The sequence below is a fragment of the Poeciliopsis prolifica genome, unplaced genomic scaffold (assembly GCF_027474105.1).
Source record: "Poeciliopsis prolifica strain line A6 unplaced genomic scaffold, Auburn_PproV2 SCAFFOLD018, whole genome shotgun sequence".
Classification (NCBI taxonomy): Eukaryota; Metazoa; Chordata; class Actinopteri; order Cyprinodontiformes; family Poeciliidae; genus Poeciliopsis; species Poeciliopsis prolifica.
Window position 1 is genome coordinate 9051351 of NW_026562393.1, and position 17433 is coordinate 9068783.

The following is a 17433-nucleotide window of genomic DNA, read 5'->3' on the forward strand; positions in this document are numbered from 1 at the left end:
AAGTGTAAATGAGGGCTGGCACAAGGCTGAGCCAGCACAGTTTTGGCAGAGGTGTGGCGCTCACCTATACAGATCTAATAGCTGCTAATTTGGTTCATTTGGAAATGCACCCTCCATCCAAACCCCTCTCCGGTTTTTCCTCACTCACCTTCAGTCAATCAGGGCACCGATTATGTCCAATCAATCAATGCTCACTCATTAGGAACCTCCCTCTGAGTATCCTCTGGATGGCCTCATGGAGTGAGAGTCAAAATTTACCTCATAATTGCTGCTCAGGCATCATAACAAGCTAGGCTGCCCCTCTGACACGGCCATACAAACAGGTCTAACACAGGAATTGATGGATACTAGAGAAATCATATTATATATTGCCACATCCAATTAGATACAGCACATAAAGCAGCAGATCCATTCCCTCTATTCACAAACCGCAGCTCAGATGACACTCAGATAAAATGAAGACGTGAAATGCATTTTCATATTCTCTCTCTCCTCTCTCTCCCTTTTCCAACGTCTACTTCGCGTGTCTGGACAAATGATAACATCCTGAGGATTTATTGTACATTTGACACACCAGTAACCAAATTATAATTCAGCAGCAGTCGGCGTATTTGCAGAACCACTGTATAAATCACACAGAAAGAGCGTTCAGTGTTAGTGCGTAGCAGCCCAAAAGGTCAGCAGTCAGATAAAAGGTGTGGTTTGATGTTATGCATGAAGAGCTTCTCAGTTAGGATACCTGGGGGCTTCTAATTGCTGCCAAAACTATGTTTAAACATATGTGATTAGAGACATTTTTATATGGTTAGCTTTAAAATGTAATGAAAGATACCTACAGGTGGTTAGGGTAGGAAGATTTTTAATACTCCAATACTCCATACTGACAACTGCAAACGTGCCAAGGCTAATCTACAATCTACTAGCAGCACATTTATCAGAAAATCAGACAATATCCTTGGTAACACTAAAGGCGCCGCAGAGAGCCACAGCTAAGATGGGACAAGCTGTGGAAAGATATCTGTGAACTCCACAAGTCTGAATAGTAAGAGTAGATTTAAAAAAAGCCGTTGTTGAAATAAAGCTGCAAGAAGTCCCGTTTGCTGTTTACCTAAAGTCATCTTGGTGGGAAGAAACAAAACAAAAGAACTTCCTCATCTACATATAAACACTAACTGCACATGTAAAACATGGAAAGCTCACATGTATAAAACATGATAAGCGTGTTGTTGTGCAGTGGAGATGCTTTTCTTTAGCAGAGAAACGGAAGCTGGTCAGAGTTTAAGGTAAGAATGATGGAGCTAAATATCGCACTTCTAGGGGACAACCTGTCACAGAGAGCAAAGATTTGAGACTGGAGCAGAGTTTTATTTTAAATCCGGATAATGACGCTGATCATACAGCGAGCTAGAGCTAAAATATAATAGTTAAGATTAAAGCATGTTCAGTTGTTTGAATAGGATAGTTGAAGTCTAGACCTACGTCAAGTAAATGGGCAAGAAAAGCAGGCAGAAATTTCACAAGCAGTCTACAGATGAGTGAAGCTGGTAGAGAGTCAAAAATTACAGCGAGAGGTGGATCTACAGAGTATTGTGCATGTGCACACCACACTTTTCAGATTTTTATTTGCATTACATTTGAAAAATAATGAGTCAACTTCCTTGCAATTAATAACTAAGTATTACTTATGCATATTTTGCATGAGTAATGTAATGCGCATATCTTGCAAAGTGACAAAATGTGCAAGAGATAAAGACATAAGAATACTTTTGAATGGGAAACATTTTGTTTTACTTGTTGAAAAAATAAATATTTAGTGTGAAAAATCTATACTAATGTTTTCTTCATAGTACTTATTTGCTTTTGTATGACGCACATTTTTAAGATCCTGCCAAATGTAAGTGTTTTCATGTGGTGCAACTTTTAGTCCTAATGATTCAATTACTTCAGAAGCAATATGTAGAATGGGGTCCACTCATAAATGCAATTACCGCAAATCAACTTAGAAGTAAAGCATTAATCTTTATTTAATCTGTTGGCTCTGGAAATGTGGACATAGTTAGATGAAGCAGGAAAGTAAAAAAAAAAAAAAACGAAAACATTTCTTTCAAATAAATTAAAGCTTCTTATCTAAAGTAGCAATGAATCAAGATTTCTACACTTGCGCATTAAGATGATTACTATTTTGTTATTATTTCTTGAGCTCCCGATTTAGCCTTCTGCTAAATAAAACTTTTTTTTGGTTTTAATCAATATTCAATTTCATTCAACGGAAAATCCTTTTTTATATTTGACGGGTAAAAACCGAGACAGGTGTCGATTACAGCCAATGAGATCTCCTTTTCATACATCAAGTTTACATAATTATGTATTTATGTATTTATTTATTTATATGTAGGACGCCTTTGTCATCTGGCATGCTGCACTCAATTTGAGCTTGAGTGACAGATACATCCAGGTTTGCAGTTTATTAGTTTCAGAAGAGAGAGCCAGATCTGCCAATTTGGACAGGAAAGTGACAAAAAGTTTCCATCTAAATAGAATAATTTCACTTCTGGGAATTCTCACATGCAGAAAAAGGGAGAGTCCGATTCTGTCTTTTGTTTTTTTCCCCCTCCTCCTCCCTCTCTAACTAGAGCTGTGAATGACAAACATACACGACAGCTAGAAGCTGACAAAATATCAGATTTTGACGCTTTGTGGGGGAGCCATGAAATAAACAAAAGGCGGAGAAATTGAATTACAAAGCAAGCGGAGGTTATGGAGTTCTGCTAAGAAAGCTGTTTCATTGTTGAAGCTTGGCAATGATATTCTCCCAGGTCAATTATGTCAAACTCCCTTTTGCTTTCAAGCTTTAAAACAATTTTTAATCAAGAAATGCTCCTCCTGCTGACATAAATTTTAATGTACGTGCCAGTTTATCATGTACGCACTCTGCCCAAATCCTTTGCAAATCACAAAACTCTAATCAGAACAGTGTCCACTTCACATAAATCAATAACGATATAACTAAATCACACAAGGTGGCAGTGGCAGAGGGATTACGGAGCAAAGAAAGAGCGAAAAGAAGCTCTGAGAGGGATTTTATGCATAAATCTCTCCCTGTAACTTGGCACAAATTGAATTCAGGCACAGTGCTAGAAAAATTAATTCAGCTTTACAAAGCGGGGAGAGGTTAAACACTTTATGTGCTGCTCAGTGATCCAAATCATGGAGAAAACATTCAGAGGCATTCTCACTGTAGTCTCTTTCTCTCCACTGTGATCTTTATACCTTGGAAGGAAATGTGTGTATTTTAAACAATACAGATGCAGTTATCTGTCATCTGGAGCTAAATTTGTAGACATTGCATACTTTATTAATTTATTTAAGAATAGGCGAATCACACAAAGAGGTTTTGGCTGTAAAATGCAGCTGAAAGCTATAAATGAATCACTTTGTGCACATTATAGGATACTGAAAATGGGAATTTGGAATACTTAAAACAATGGGAGCAAAACATAAGCTCCCATTGACTTGTTCAGTCTTGAAATCCATCAATATTTAGTTACTTTGGAGAAAAAACATTGAGAAAAAAATCTATCCAAACTGATAAAAAACAATTGCAAGATTGTTCAATGTAATGCAGTTCTGAGGTAGACATACAGAGAGGCATACATTTTGGTCTTCTCTTGCCAGAACGTTGGTTGCACATATTAGCCAACATGGCTCATGAAGTGCATTAAATTTCATGACTTCTTTTGCGTTTCTTTAAACACCGACTTTCTTTTTACCAATCTTCCATTAAACCCAGGTTTGGAAACTTCCATAACCCTTAATTATCCTGTTGAGAGATTATCCTACCTGAGCTGTGAATAACTGTAGCTCCTCCGGTTCACATGGTGATTTTGGCTTGTTCTTTGTTTAATACTCTTCATGCCAGGCCTGTGAGTTTAGGGAGTGGCATAAACTCTTGTTATATGCTTTGCTTCAGCAGAGGTTCTGGTCCCTCAACTTTTGATAAATGATTGTCTTCTGAAGGCTTGTACTCTGTTAAAGCTTTAAACAATTGGTCTAACTTTACTGACTTTCTAATATTTGGCCAGAATGTTTCTAATGCAGCAGGTCAATGAAGTTTACCGGAAGTTGCATGTGCTGTAAACAACCATCCCCCACTGCAAAGAGAGAAGTGCTAAGCTGAACAAAATGGCTGTAAACGAGAGGGGACATGATATCTTTGCTAGCAATAAAATGTCTTGGTCCGACTTTAATTGGTGAAGTTCTGGAAGCATCTTGAACAGAATGACACACTTCCTCCACTCCTATTACCTAACTACAGCTATAAACAGATCCTAATTCAAAAGCTGCGTCACTGTTCACAAAACCTTCTGAAATTCATCTTGACAAATCCAGCTCAATGGGAGAAATCAGACCGAGTGCTGAAGGGAGATGAGAATCGCACCAGAAGACAGCTTTGTCTGAGTAGATTCGCATTTGTGCGCAGTTGCCAAACTCTTGATTTTTCAGATGTTTATTTGAACAGTCATCTATGAGACGTTGAAGGATTGGGATATTACTTTCTAATCAAAGTCTAATCTAAGCTTCTTACCAGCGACCTGTCTCATGAGTTCCTTGGTCTTGACAATGCTTTTGTTCACTAACATCCTGCAACAACCTTTGAGTCCTTCATATAACGGCTGGATTTATGCTCAAAGTAAATTACACACAGGTGGACTCAGTTTACTAATCAGGTGACTTCTGGACTTTGGTATTTGGCAGATTCAGATGAAAGGGGTCATGCCACATTTCTTAAATATTGTATTTCCTTTTGTTAAAAATTAACAAAAGCATCCTTTTCTAATTCTCATTCTAAATGTCAGACAACATAAAGCATATATTGTAACAGTTTTCTACTTTTTATGGTTTGAAAAACAAAATTCCCCTTTTTATCAATTTAAAAATGGGCATCAAATGGAGTTTTCTGTTCTACAAGTTTTGATTAATAACTTGCAGGTTTCTAATATTACCTCAAAATATAAATTAGAGATCACAAAAATGCTTTTGTTGATTTTTTTTTATTTTTAAGGAATTGTTCAGACTGCAAATTAGTGTGACTGACAATTCTGTTAAAGCATTTTATTCAAGGTATTTTCTTTCCCTGTTCATCAGATGTGCTCAAATTAAAGGGTACATTTTCTAAATCGTTTTATAAAATAAAATCTCTGCATTAAAATATTTTATTTAAAGGATTTAAAAAAAAAAATTATACAAATTCTTGTCAGGTGAAAATAATTCTTCAGTTGACTGACCTATAAAGTACTGTTAGGTTTGGAGTCTTGCTATGAGTTTATGTGCAGAAACAATCACTGATTTGAAAAAAAAAACATTGTCATTATTGTGGAAATAATAATCTAACAATAATAAAAAGTCACCTTGTAAAAGTCTTTGGAAAGTTAATTTTTTTCAATAATTCAATTCAGAAAGTGAAAGTCGTACTGATTCATTGCATACATTCATAACTTTCAAGTCTCTGATAGTTTTCATGATTGTGGCTTACATCAATTATTTAAATAATCATAATCTACAGAAAACAGAAATAAAGACTGGATCTGTAAAACATTAAGTTCCACCTATGAGCTAAATCACCAGAATAGGAACCATTCCTAACTTGATATATTTATCTGATTGCTTCAGTCAGACACATCACACAAATCGTTTTGCATAAAAGATTTCAGACACTTTTATTATTGTACAAGTGATACCGGCATAATGAAAGTGATAATACCCATGAACATGAAAGACAGTTTTTCCTTACTGTATATACAGAGAAGTGTCTTCATATCACACGCGCACACATCCACACACACACACGCACGCACGCACACACACGCTCATCCACCCACACACCCGCAAACGCACACACAAAATGCTTCTACAAAATGAACAAATTGTAAATAACATAACATTAAATAAACTCCACCTACCTTTAGGTTTACAGCTGAATATGCATATGATGACCATCTTTGCACTGCATAGAATTTATACATATAATTTTCCTCGTGACCATTGTGGGCTTTTCTAATAATAATAATAATAATAATAATAATAATAATAATAATAATAATAATAATAATAATAATAATACTGCTCTCATGATGCATATCGGAGGCCTGTAAATTAACATTAAAAAGAACTAAGTCTTTGGCAAATGCAAATACATTCACTTGACAGATGAGGAAAAAAAAAATGATTCCAGCTTTGCTGGAAAAAACAATTACTTGTCCAGAAACATGCGGGAGTTAAAGTTAGGAGGGCACATGTTTAAGGCATTTATAGTTGAAATTGTCACCCTGCTTTTCGATGTCAGAATCATCCAATCAGAGTGAATCCAGACAAATTAGATTTGGAATGGCTGTTATATCCTTACTTCTGCAGTTGAATGCCAAAGACTTAATGAACTTAAACATAAGCAGTGAGAACATAAAATAGTAGGCTATAGTGCACATCAAGTCAGTGAGATGATGGGCTTTGTAAAACTGTAAGTGCCTTTACAGACTGAGACACATAAGACTTACAGTCAGTTTTTCTTTTTTACATAAAACAAATATGCACATTTAGTTTTTCTGCATAACCACAGTCCAGTGTTGCAAACCTCCAAAATAGTGCAAACGTAACACAAAAATAAAACACTCAAAAGGTTTTGCCTGATTACCTTCCTGACAGAGAACAAGTCAAACATTAGCCAAGCAGTCTGCAAATTAGTCTTTACAAATTATAAAAAAATGAAATAAAAAAATTATTTTAACTGGAAACCTTGCAAATAGTGAGCCATGGTGCTATAATAACATGGTTCCCGCTATTTTTCAAACAGGTGTTTATTTCATTTTCCATTTTTACATCTTGATTGTGTCTCACAGAAAACATGTCCTAATCTTCTCACGGCATCAAAAGCGATTGATTTTTTTTTCTTCCACTCATGCTGGATGTTTGGTCAGTGCCTGCTCAGACGGACTGAAAAACAACCGCCACAGCCTGCGCGCGGGTTGCTGCTTATCTCCCTTGATCTCTGTGCATTGCGATTTGATTCGAGTAGGAGACAAATGGCAAAAGGGGGGAAAAAAAGGGAGAGAGAAAAAAAAAGCCTGATGACACATTTCAAGCTGTGGACTTTCCCCTGCTGGGACCCATTGAGGAAAAGAATGTACAGTATTGATCTGTTATGGATGAAAGAGTGGCACCACAGGTGGGGAAAATAAATTCAGGATGTTTTTGTCTGGAGTCCTGTTTTTTTAAACCATTGCAATTAGCCAAGGTTTAAACTTTCACTGTTCCATAATTGTGTTTTTCTTTTTTTTTTTTTGGCTTTGCGTGTCCAAAAAAAAAAAAAAAGAAAGAAAAAGAAATCCAAAGAAAAGCTGTAATAAGAGAAGATGGCGGTTGTCTTGAATCCATGAATTTTCTCCTCTATTTTTGTTGTTTTCAATGTTATTTTTTTGTAAGTCGGGGACATTTTATGCGCTTTTTGCTCAGTATCCAGTGGACCGTGTTCTTCACACCTGGGCAATATGGAGGCTGAGGCCGTGGTCCTGCAGGTTGATTTGGTTTCCATGGTAACTAGTGACGGTCATAGGCAGTGGCAGCAGTGGGAGGGGCGGAGCCTCTCGACGCGGCACTATAATAATAAGGGGAACCTGAAAGTTAACAGAAGAATGAACCATTTGAAACAACAAATTACAGCTTTCACTGCCATTTATAAATGACCATGAATGATACGTACAATAATCTGTATAACACTTATATAGGAGTTACAGGTAATTATCCTTGATGCTATTTTATTAATTATCTGACAACGGCCAGGTAAACTTCACCCCCCACTTTGTTTGTCATAGTTCCAGTTGTTTTATGCTTTTTAACAACTGCTCTCATACAGATTCTGGCAAATAATATTCTTGATGTCACTACCTGACATATGAAGAACGCCTGCCTGACTTGAACTGAATGATCTCTCGTCTTGCCCGTTTGAAGAGCGTCTTAGAAAATGATCTCTGTCACCATATTTATAGCTTTGGCAAACATTATTATAGCCAAAAGTTTCTAATAACACAGGACAAAGTAGCTAGTTGATTTTCTCAAAAGAAGTTGCTAGAGGGATCTGGACACTTTCTAAGTGTAATGATTTAATAAGTCTGAATATTGAACAGTTACTTAAATTGTTGGTGATTTGCAAAATCGCTGGCAAAATCTCAGTTTGTTCCTGTAAACGTAATATATATACTTTTATATACTTTTCTGAGGGCTGAATTTATTGTTATTTAATACTGGAGCTCCTTTGGTTAAAACCCTACAGAAAGTAACAATAAATATAAAAGTTTTTCTGTCGCATAACTACACAGAAATAATAAAACAAATCTTATTCATAAAGTCCCTTATATATGACATCATATTCTGTAGTTCTGCAGAAAGACAGTTCAATTGTGCATTTTAAAACTCTGTGGATGAGGACATCTAGTGATAAAGACTCCATCTGTCTTAAAACAATAAATTAGGGATTTATGATTCCTGGATCACTTATTTGTAACCTGCTGGACCGGTACAGCAGCTGGTACGCTGCAACTCTAACCAGCATCACTGAGACAAGTTTGTCAGTCATTTACTTCTCATTAAACACTACTCACTTAGTAATGCTGGATTGCTGAATCGCCAGGCTTCGTTGTAGGTCGTGTACTGTGGATGACTGTAGGGGTTCCCCGAAAACTCACTCCCTGCAAAACAAAACAACAAATCAATTAGCATTTCAATACATCGAAACCCATGCCACTTCACATGCACTCATTTCTCGTCATTCAAAACAGGACGCAATTTGAGACCGGGAGTGATAGTCATCAGTGTGCACCCAGTCAAGCAAGTAATTTATTTCTTTTTCATTTCACTTAAGTTATGCAACACTGAACAATACAGGATGTGACACTGAAGGTGGCTTTCCCTGTCCCATTTATGGATATCTAACCCTTTCTTCGGTGGCCAGCATATTTCAAGCCGCTCTAATAAATACAGAGTGGTAATAAACAGTTTCATGCATGCGTTTCTGATTTGTTGCCGTAAATCCTGCTGCCTTTCTTTGGAGAATTTTAACGTGTTCAATCTGAAGCCTCTTTGGTTTGAGCTCGGAGGTTTCCTGCAGAAGAATTTCATTGCAGGGGAAGTAACTTGGAACATGTCTGTGAGCATCGCTGTTTGTATAACACCTTTCTTTCTTTTATGAGACAATAAAGGCTAGATTTTATATGAGGCTGGTGAGAAATGGCTTTCCTTTAACAGTGTTTGGGTCCTGTCACTAAAAATTAGTGACAGGACGAGTCGATTGTGTATAGGATGAATCGGTTATGATACAAAACCACAAGCCATTGGATTAAGGTGCTCATCTTTTGCTGCTTGCCACAGAAGAACAAATGGAAAGTAAAAGCAGGTCCGTCTGGTTTCTTTCTGTCCTGTGTGATTTACCGGCTTCATCATCTATAATCCAAACATAAATGTAGACTACAACTGCTACTGGGAGCGCTTTGCTTCATTTTTACTATCAGCTGTTAAATGGACGTTGCTGTTTGCAGAAGTATGTTGGTAAATGTAAAATCTATTGATTTCAAAGAGTAAATTTACCCAGATTTTTTTTTCTCTCACTTTGATGTCAGGTTAATTCATTCGCTATGAAGGATATACAAGAACAAATTAAATTATATCATTAAACCAAAAAGTAGAAAAAATATATAACAACCCATCCCTAAGCCCTAAAGAAATAATCTTTTTGTTGATGGATCATTAAAATGTATTATAAATTCCTCACCTCAGTCATCTTTGGAGTCATTGCTTCCACTCACTTTGTGCACTTTCTGTATTTCTTCTCCATAGAAAGTACCTCTGACTCATTTCTTCTGTGTTTAAAAATTTCAAAGCTGAGCAACTGATGGACCTAGTGCTGCACCTAACTTTGTGTATTTTTCCCATATATATTTTTGGACCAATGTCCTGCCATTACTATTGTCTCCAATTTAGTTTCTTTACCAATAAAAATTATGTCTGTCATAGTGTGGCTGTTTGGTTCTGTCTTTTTTCTGGATTGAGCCATTGCACTCCTTACTATGGAAACTCTTCACTCTGTGTTTCTATGGATGGAGTCATTGACTGTGTTGTAGCTATTCCTTAAGTGTATTTTCGTTTGTTTTCTGTTTGTATTTCTTGCTCCTATGTTTAGAGCCATTGCTGTGATGATTTATGTATTTTTACTGTTTTCATTGCACAGAGAAATCAATATTCTTCACCTCTCTGCATAAGTCACCATTAACGTCTCCACACCCTGCTTTATAGCTTCCACACATTTTCATTTTGAGGGTGTCACCACACCATATTCGACCCTGTTGATAGCAGGAAACGGTGATGCCATTTTCAACTCACCAGGAACCATTCCAGCGAGTGTTGAGGTTGGGTAGCTGCCTTGGCCTGTTGGGGGAACGTGAGGGGGATACCCGGGTAAGGTCGTGTTTGCCATATCCCGGCCTGCAGAGACAAAGGAGATACAGGCAAAATGGGTTAATATTCACCAATTCATCCTACTTCTTGAAAAGAAAAAAAATATATATATTTATCAGATATAACAATAAAATAAATCCATTTTACAGAAAATATTTCTATGTTAAAATTCTGTGAATTTTTCGCCTTAACAATAAGAAAAATTGGACAAACTACTTTGAAAATGGAAGTAGGAAAATGTTGAAATGTTTTCCACAAGAGAAGGAAACTTAGTGTAGGTAAGATACCTGTCAGTGAAATGTATTCAGTGATTTTTTTTATGAACAGGTCTGCTGTTGATGGCCTTTCACATTTGTCCATAAATGCAATATCTCATACTCAACAAAGTAATCTGGTGTTACGTTAACATAATACATCAGCCAGTATTGTTTTTTTTTTAAGTTGTGCTACTCCTGCCTTTTGGACCAGATAATCTGCAGTTCCCTCACTAACCAGTTCAAGCTGGTCTAAATATATCAACTTGGCCAAACCCTACAAGGCTTCTTCGCTGAACAGTCCAAAAAATTCAGGAGCTTTTTGCACAGCATCAATTCTTCAGCTGCAGATATTCAGCTCTATAATTGGAAGTGACGGCTCGACTGTCCTATCTGGACTCGGGGACATTAGGACTCCAGCATGTAACCCCAATCTACGCAGTGGTGGGGATAAAGAAGGCCCCTGCTATATTGTCAGCCATGAGGACCACTTGGTCTCAAAGAGAAGCTCATCTATAAATAGATTTAATGAGGAACTACAGGATGAAATGACAGTAGAGCAATTATTAACTGTAGTGGCACAATGATTTTATGATTAATTTAAGCTAATTCACTGTGGCTTGTATTTGTAGAAGTAGTGTAACTCAAAAAACTTTTTCACATTTTATGATGCAACTATGAATGTCAATAGGTTTTGACTAGATTTTTTTTTAAGTTATAAGGTTAAAGGAAAGTTAAACATGGATTTTAATTTTTTTACAGATACAAATCTGAAAAGTGTTCTCCTCTCCCCCCCACTTTGGTGCCCAAAATAAAACCCAATGCAAAAACAAAAGACAAAGCAGCACAGCAAACAAGTAAGGCAGAAAGTTGTAAATATGTTTAAGGCCCAGTAAGATTGTATATACAAAAAACGAAACATCAGAGGTTTTAAATCTCCACAAGTTCAAACCACCTTTTGAAAACAGTTGCAAACCTGCCAAGACATGTTGTCTAAACACACAGGCCAGGAGAGGGAACATGAAGAACATTAATCAGTGAAACAGCCGAGATTCCTGTTCCAACTCTGGATGAGCTGAAACAACTCAGACAGAAAAATCTAAAATGAAAGTTACTTTTGCAAATTGCCGCATGCAACACGGGAGACACAACTGCACATCTTCTGGAACACTGTAGTGGCAGCATCATACTGCGGGAATGCTTTTCTTTTGCAGGGGCAGAGAAGCCTTTGAAGTTGCTACAAAATGTAAAAAAAACAAAAATCAAAGTATTATGAATACTTTCGAAAGAATTTGTAAAACAGAACTACAATCCAAATGCCTTTTTGTTATTTCACAAAGAAAAATTAACCTTTTTAAAGCAAAGCAATTTGTTCCTTGAGCGAATTGGTTTTTAAGGATTATGCTAATTAAGCTATACTTTCCTATCTTTAATCTTGGATTATAAACAGGAAGATCAGCTGAAATCTAGGTAAACAAGTCATAAAATCCTACTTTAAATTACTTTTAGATGTTTTTTCTTTCTTTTTAAACAATGTCTGTGTTTCTTTGCAATTCTGGATTTATTTACTAACTGAAAAAAATCCACATAAAACTATTCTTGCTAAAAAAAAAAAGAAAAAATCACATATGCTGCTAAAGCAATGCTGAATAGTATAGATATTTTTATTATGATCATAAATGATCAGCTCCAACATCTGAAGCTGAGAATTTCACGTTAAACAGCTGCTTAACGACCTCTTGTTTAACAACTGTTCTCCTTTGTTTGCACTGGTGGCCACGTTGTATGAGTGCCTGCTGAAATGTGTCTTTTTGTTAAAGCGCTCAGACTCCAGGGCCGAGAGTTAAAGAGCTTTGCAGAGAAGAGTGAGGTCATGCTGGACCTTTCATTTATTATAAGAATTAGTTAGCCACAAGCCAGTGCACATAAGTCAAAGGGAGCCGTGGGAGTACTGTAGTGGGGGGTCCTGCAGGGGTGAAGCCATTGTGTGCTTGTGTGCGAACGTGTGTGCGCGTGTAGACAAGGGTAACTACTGCCAGTGTCTCCACACTGACCTTATTTTTGTTATTACTGCAAAAGGCATCACTGCTTTAATGAAAGTCTTGTGTTTACAATTATTTCCTAAAGTCACCATATGACTTAAATTCGCTAATTTATGATAATAATTTTACATAACACAGACACATCAGATTGAGGGTCTTTTTGCAAGATATCTTCCCTCTATGTCAAGAATGTCTTAAGTCTTAAGATGATGAAATAATGTAGACAAAATTGATGATTGACTAAAAAACTTGCTAATGTGGGTTGGTCACTTCATCAATACAAGCCCTGATATTGATTTAGTGGATCAAATCAGGTGACCAATACTTTCAGGTCAACCCACACTTCACTCAGAGTTAAATAGCATCATTAAGACACAGTGTTTTGTTTTTTCAACCTCACTGTTGCAACTCAACAAAGCCTTCAAGGCTTTGCAGAAGCATTCACAGGCCTGAAACTTTTACACATTTTGAAAGTACTTTATTCAATTTTTATGTGATAGAGCAACACAAAGCAGTACAGATAGTTAAAATAAGAACTTTACATATTCTCAATAAAAAAAATACATGTACGCCTGCCTAAAGTTAAAACAGAATAAGCTTCGCTTGTTTCAGGTCAGCTAGAATTACCAAAATGACTTCTATTTTCTAAGTACTGCAATAGTGCGAGAAAGAACATATCAGTGATTAAAATGATAATGTCTTCAAAATCAGAAATTGATATACAGAATGATTACTATCTATTTGAAAAATCAGGAAAAGTCCAGATTATGTCCTGGCTTTGGAAATTTCTCATAGACACATTTATTTTGAGACAAACCTGTGGATGTATAAAGAGTCAAACTAAAAGGAATTACAGTTTTCTTTCACCAATAACTTTCTCTTTCGTTAAGCATAAATATCTAATGTGCTGGAAAAATAGCTATCTTCTGTTTTTGGATGATCGATTGAACAACGAGATACTACCCACTCAGATTTACATCCAATTTTTAGTGCAATAACACTTTTACTTTAGGGTAGACAAGTGAATACAAATGAATGGACAAATGATAAAAACTGTTGGTTTTCCATTTACGCACACAATTCAGCTAATCTTTCATGTATATCCACTACTGTGCTGAATCATGTTTTTAGTGGACTCTCTCTGACGCTTTGCTTTATGTCCTCTTTTTCAAGCCCTCTTTCAGAGATTCGCAGAACTCTTTGTACAGCAATGATAGCCTCATTAGCTGCCTCCTAGTCTTTTGTTGTTTTTACAAACAGAGATGTGTGTCGAGATTCTCATTAAAAGATGGCCTTCCTTTATGCTGTCTGCTTCCTCTGACAGTCCCCCTTAGATTGAACGCCAGCAAATCAAGCTATTTACTTTCCTCTAAACCTCCTTTCCTCCCCTCCTCCCCAACCAAAATCTATTCAAAGATTTTTTTTTTCTTACAAAAACCTGTTGATTTCTGCCTCAAATTGAGAAGCAGCTTGCAGGAGTAAATACCAATCTGGGAAGACAATGTATTGTACTCTAGAGTTTGCTTGAGTACAATAATGAAATTATATGAACAACACAGATCAACTGAAATCAACCAGAGGCTATCTTAAAACGGATTATTTGATTCTTGTGTTTTTGATTTTGCGGCTTTGCGCCGGCGTCGGCTCAGTTTCTTCACACACAAATGGAAAAGCAGGGTGACCTTCTCTTCATTTGGCACATGAACAAAGTCATTTGTGAATGACTCTTTTGCTTGCAAGAGTATTAAATTTAGCATGACAGGGACACCTTCATGTTTGCTACAACAACAACCAAAAATCTCTGACCTCCATTTTCGGGGCAATATGCAGAATGGGGCAATTTATCACCAGCTCCCCCACAAAAAAACTCACCCTAATTAATTACAAGTAAGTAAAGAATGTTTGGAGAGCCAAATTGCTTTAATTCCCCAAACACCAGCTGAAAGTCATTCATTATCAAATGTGTGCTCAAAGGTTAGTTTGCTTTTGTAAAGACGAGATGAGCATTAATTTCAGATCCCACGTTTTCCCCTGTGGGGTGACATGCCAATGGTTTGTGAGGATGGTGGTGAGTTTACTCTCTTTTCCTCAGGTCTTGATGCTTGATGTGAACTTTTAGTTGTCCTCACTTTACATACAGGCACATCTTAAGAATATGTGCCTATATGTAAAGTACATAGATATAAAAAAGTTTTATATCTATGTACATTTGTTTAATTTGTCAAATGAAATGATGCTGTTAAAGACCCATTACACACAACATGATGTATTTTCACGCATTTATTAAATAATTATTTCATATGTCATTATTATTATTTCTATCATTATTATTATTACTATGTCTTGCAGCAATTAACTTTGTTTTCTCAAAAAAAAAGTTTTACATAAGACCAATTAAAAATAATCTTTGTAATAGAAATGTTGTACATGTATCATACAATATGCATCGGTTGGGGCTCCTTTTGCAGGAATTACCAAATCAGTGCAGCATGACATGGCTCCTCAAATGTACAAGCTTTTCCCTGGACCTACAGAAACATGGATTCTGTGCTCCTGAACTTTTCCTCCAAATTCTCCGACCCATGTTTTTTTTTAAATATAGTCCAAAATTAACTTTCATCCAAAAAAAGGACATCGGTATGCCAAGCCTTTTTGTTCCTAACCCAGGTAAGACACCGCTGACATTTTTCCTTTTCTTCAGGCGACAGTAGACGTTTCTCCTCCATATGTCTGTGTGTGGTGGCTCTTGAAGCTCTGTCTCCAGCTTCACTCCACGCCTTATGAATTTCCCCCAAACTCTTGAAGGGGATTTACATCAAAGGTCTCTCATGGCTGCAGTCATTCTCGCTGTTTGTGTGCCTTCTTCCACCGCATATTTTCTTTCCGCTCAACTCTTCATTAACATTCTTAGATACAGCACTTTGCGCATCAAGCCTCTCGAGCAATTATAGTTTTTGGCTTACCCTTCTTGTAGAGGGTGTCAGTGATTGTTGTCTGGACAGCAGTGAATTTAACAATCTTTCCCATGATTTTTTTAGGCTATAACACAAAACCTTAACATTATTGTATGAAAATTATATTGCATTGGTCTTAAATCATTGAACAAACTGAGTTCTCTAAGTGACAAACAATCACCAAGGTAAGATGTTTTAAACTTCCTGTGAAAGCCCAAGGGAAACCACTCACTGCCTGAATGCCGACCTCCAGTCTAAAGCGCCATCAAGAAAACAGCCGGTTTCCGACTGCTTTCAGGAAAATACTGAAACTTTCTATTGAAATAGTGGACAATTGGCCATATCGAGGGCCATCTCCTCATTTATTTCTGAAAAACACGCACAAAAAAAGTTCAGGGTTCCTCCTTCGGCTATTCACCAATTCCCCACACAGCCCCTCACTATTTGAATTTTAAGCAATCTGAATGAACAAGAATAAGAAGCTCTTGAGATGAAATCTGTCTCTCGAAAGGGAATTCATCAAAGAAATGACTTCCCATATCAACAATAGAAATTACCTCACAATATGCAATTGTCCTTTCCACATATTCATGGAGCCCTTTGGTGTTTTTATGGGGTAAGAGGGACTATTTAGCAGGTAATACAGAATTAATGTGGAGGAGAGGAAGAGAGAGCGAGAGAGGAAAAAAAAGCACACTTTTAATGGAAGTGCCTTCTTGCCTCTGAACCTCGATGATGTGCACAATGCCTTTAAATCCCTTTTCTTATTGGAGGTACTTTTTGAACCTTAATAGGATAAGCAGAGGACACAAAAGATTTCTATCTCTCAACTCTTTCAGTTCACTGAGAATCCCAATCTCTGGCAATGAGCACTTCATGAATCATTCATATTTTAATAGATTATGCAAATTCCAGGGCATAAAATCAACAAGATCAATAACTGCAGGCGTTTTTAATTGGCATTTAAGAAAAAAAAAAAGAAGAAAAAAAACATTTTAAGGATGAACATACTCTCCAGTTCCTTCCACCGTAAAGACACAATTAATTTGAAATTGGATCTCAGCCTAAATGTGGCAGATAATTTGCTGTTTTTTTTTTTTTTTTTTTGCACAGCTTAAAATTCCTCTGGTAAGCTTATCGCTGGCAAGTAAACTGTAATACTCAGTCATTAGGGAGACCACACACCTGAATATCACATATTATCCACACAGGCACTAAGGGGGAAAAACCAAGCAGAGGAGTCACTAACCAAATAGTAATTACCAAGAGAGTTACAGCAATGTTTGTTCCATTAGTTTGACCTCTGCATGCTTTATTTCTTTGCCTCCTGTGAGAACATAGAAAGGCATGGGATAAACTTAACATTTTCCCTTGCAGATATGCCTTTGAGGGGTAGCTCTTACAAGGTCTTAGCAATCTTGCTTTTGTAAAAGATTAATATGGATTTGGGTACAGACATATTTCACACTAAAGAAGCCCGGTGCAATAGAAAGAATATAATTTTACCATACACCTGCCACTAACTGGAACTCCTCCTAAGACTTTTGTCAGAGGAGTCAAGACATTATCGGAACGGTTATCCAAGAGCAACACACGACTAACGTCAGTGTTAGACATATTACAGGTATAGTTTCTCCATTAATATAGCAAGTATTGCACTCAACTGCAATGGTCTTTTTGCAC

The 17433-nt window shown here is 36.7% G+C and overlaps 1 protein-coding gene across 2 annotated transcripts in view; it reads right to left on the reverse strand.

Moving 5' to 3' along the window:
- Positions 1–7395: 7395 nt before the first annotated feature.
- The window catches only part of pax2b (paired box 2b), a 36815-nt gene continuing 26777 nt past the window's right edge, over positions 7396–17433 (reverse strand). Inside the window, exons 8-10 of one of the 2 annotated variants that reach the window (XM_055043080.1) lie at positions 10426–10527; positions 8652–8738; positions 7396–7648 (exon numbers count right to left, since the gene is read on the reverse strand). In XM_055043080.1, coding sequence (XP_054899055.1) covers positions 7527–7648; positions 8652–8738; positions 10426–10527 — 311 coding nt within the window. In that variant the 3' untranslated portion in view covers positions 7396–7526. Of the gene's footprint in view, positions 7668–8651; positions 8739–10425; positions 10528–17433 lie in introns of both variants that reach the window. The other variant, XM_055043081.1, reaches the window with a different exon arrangement.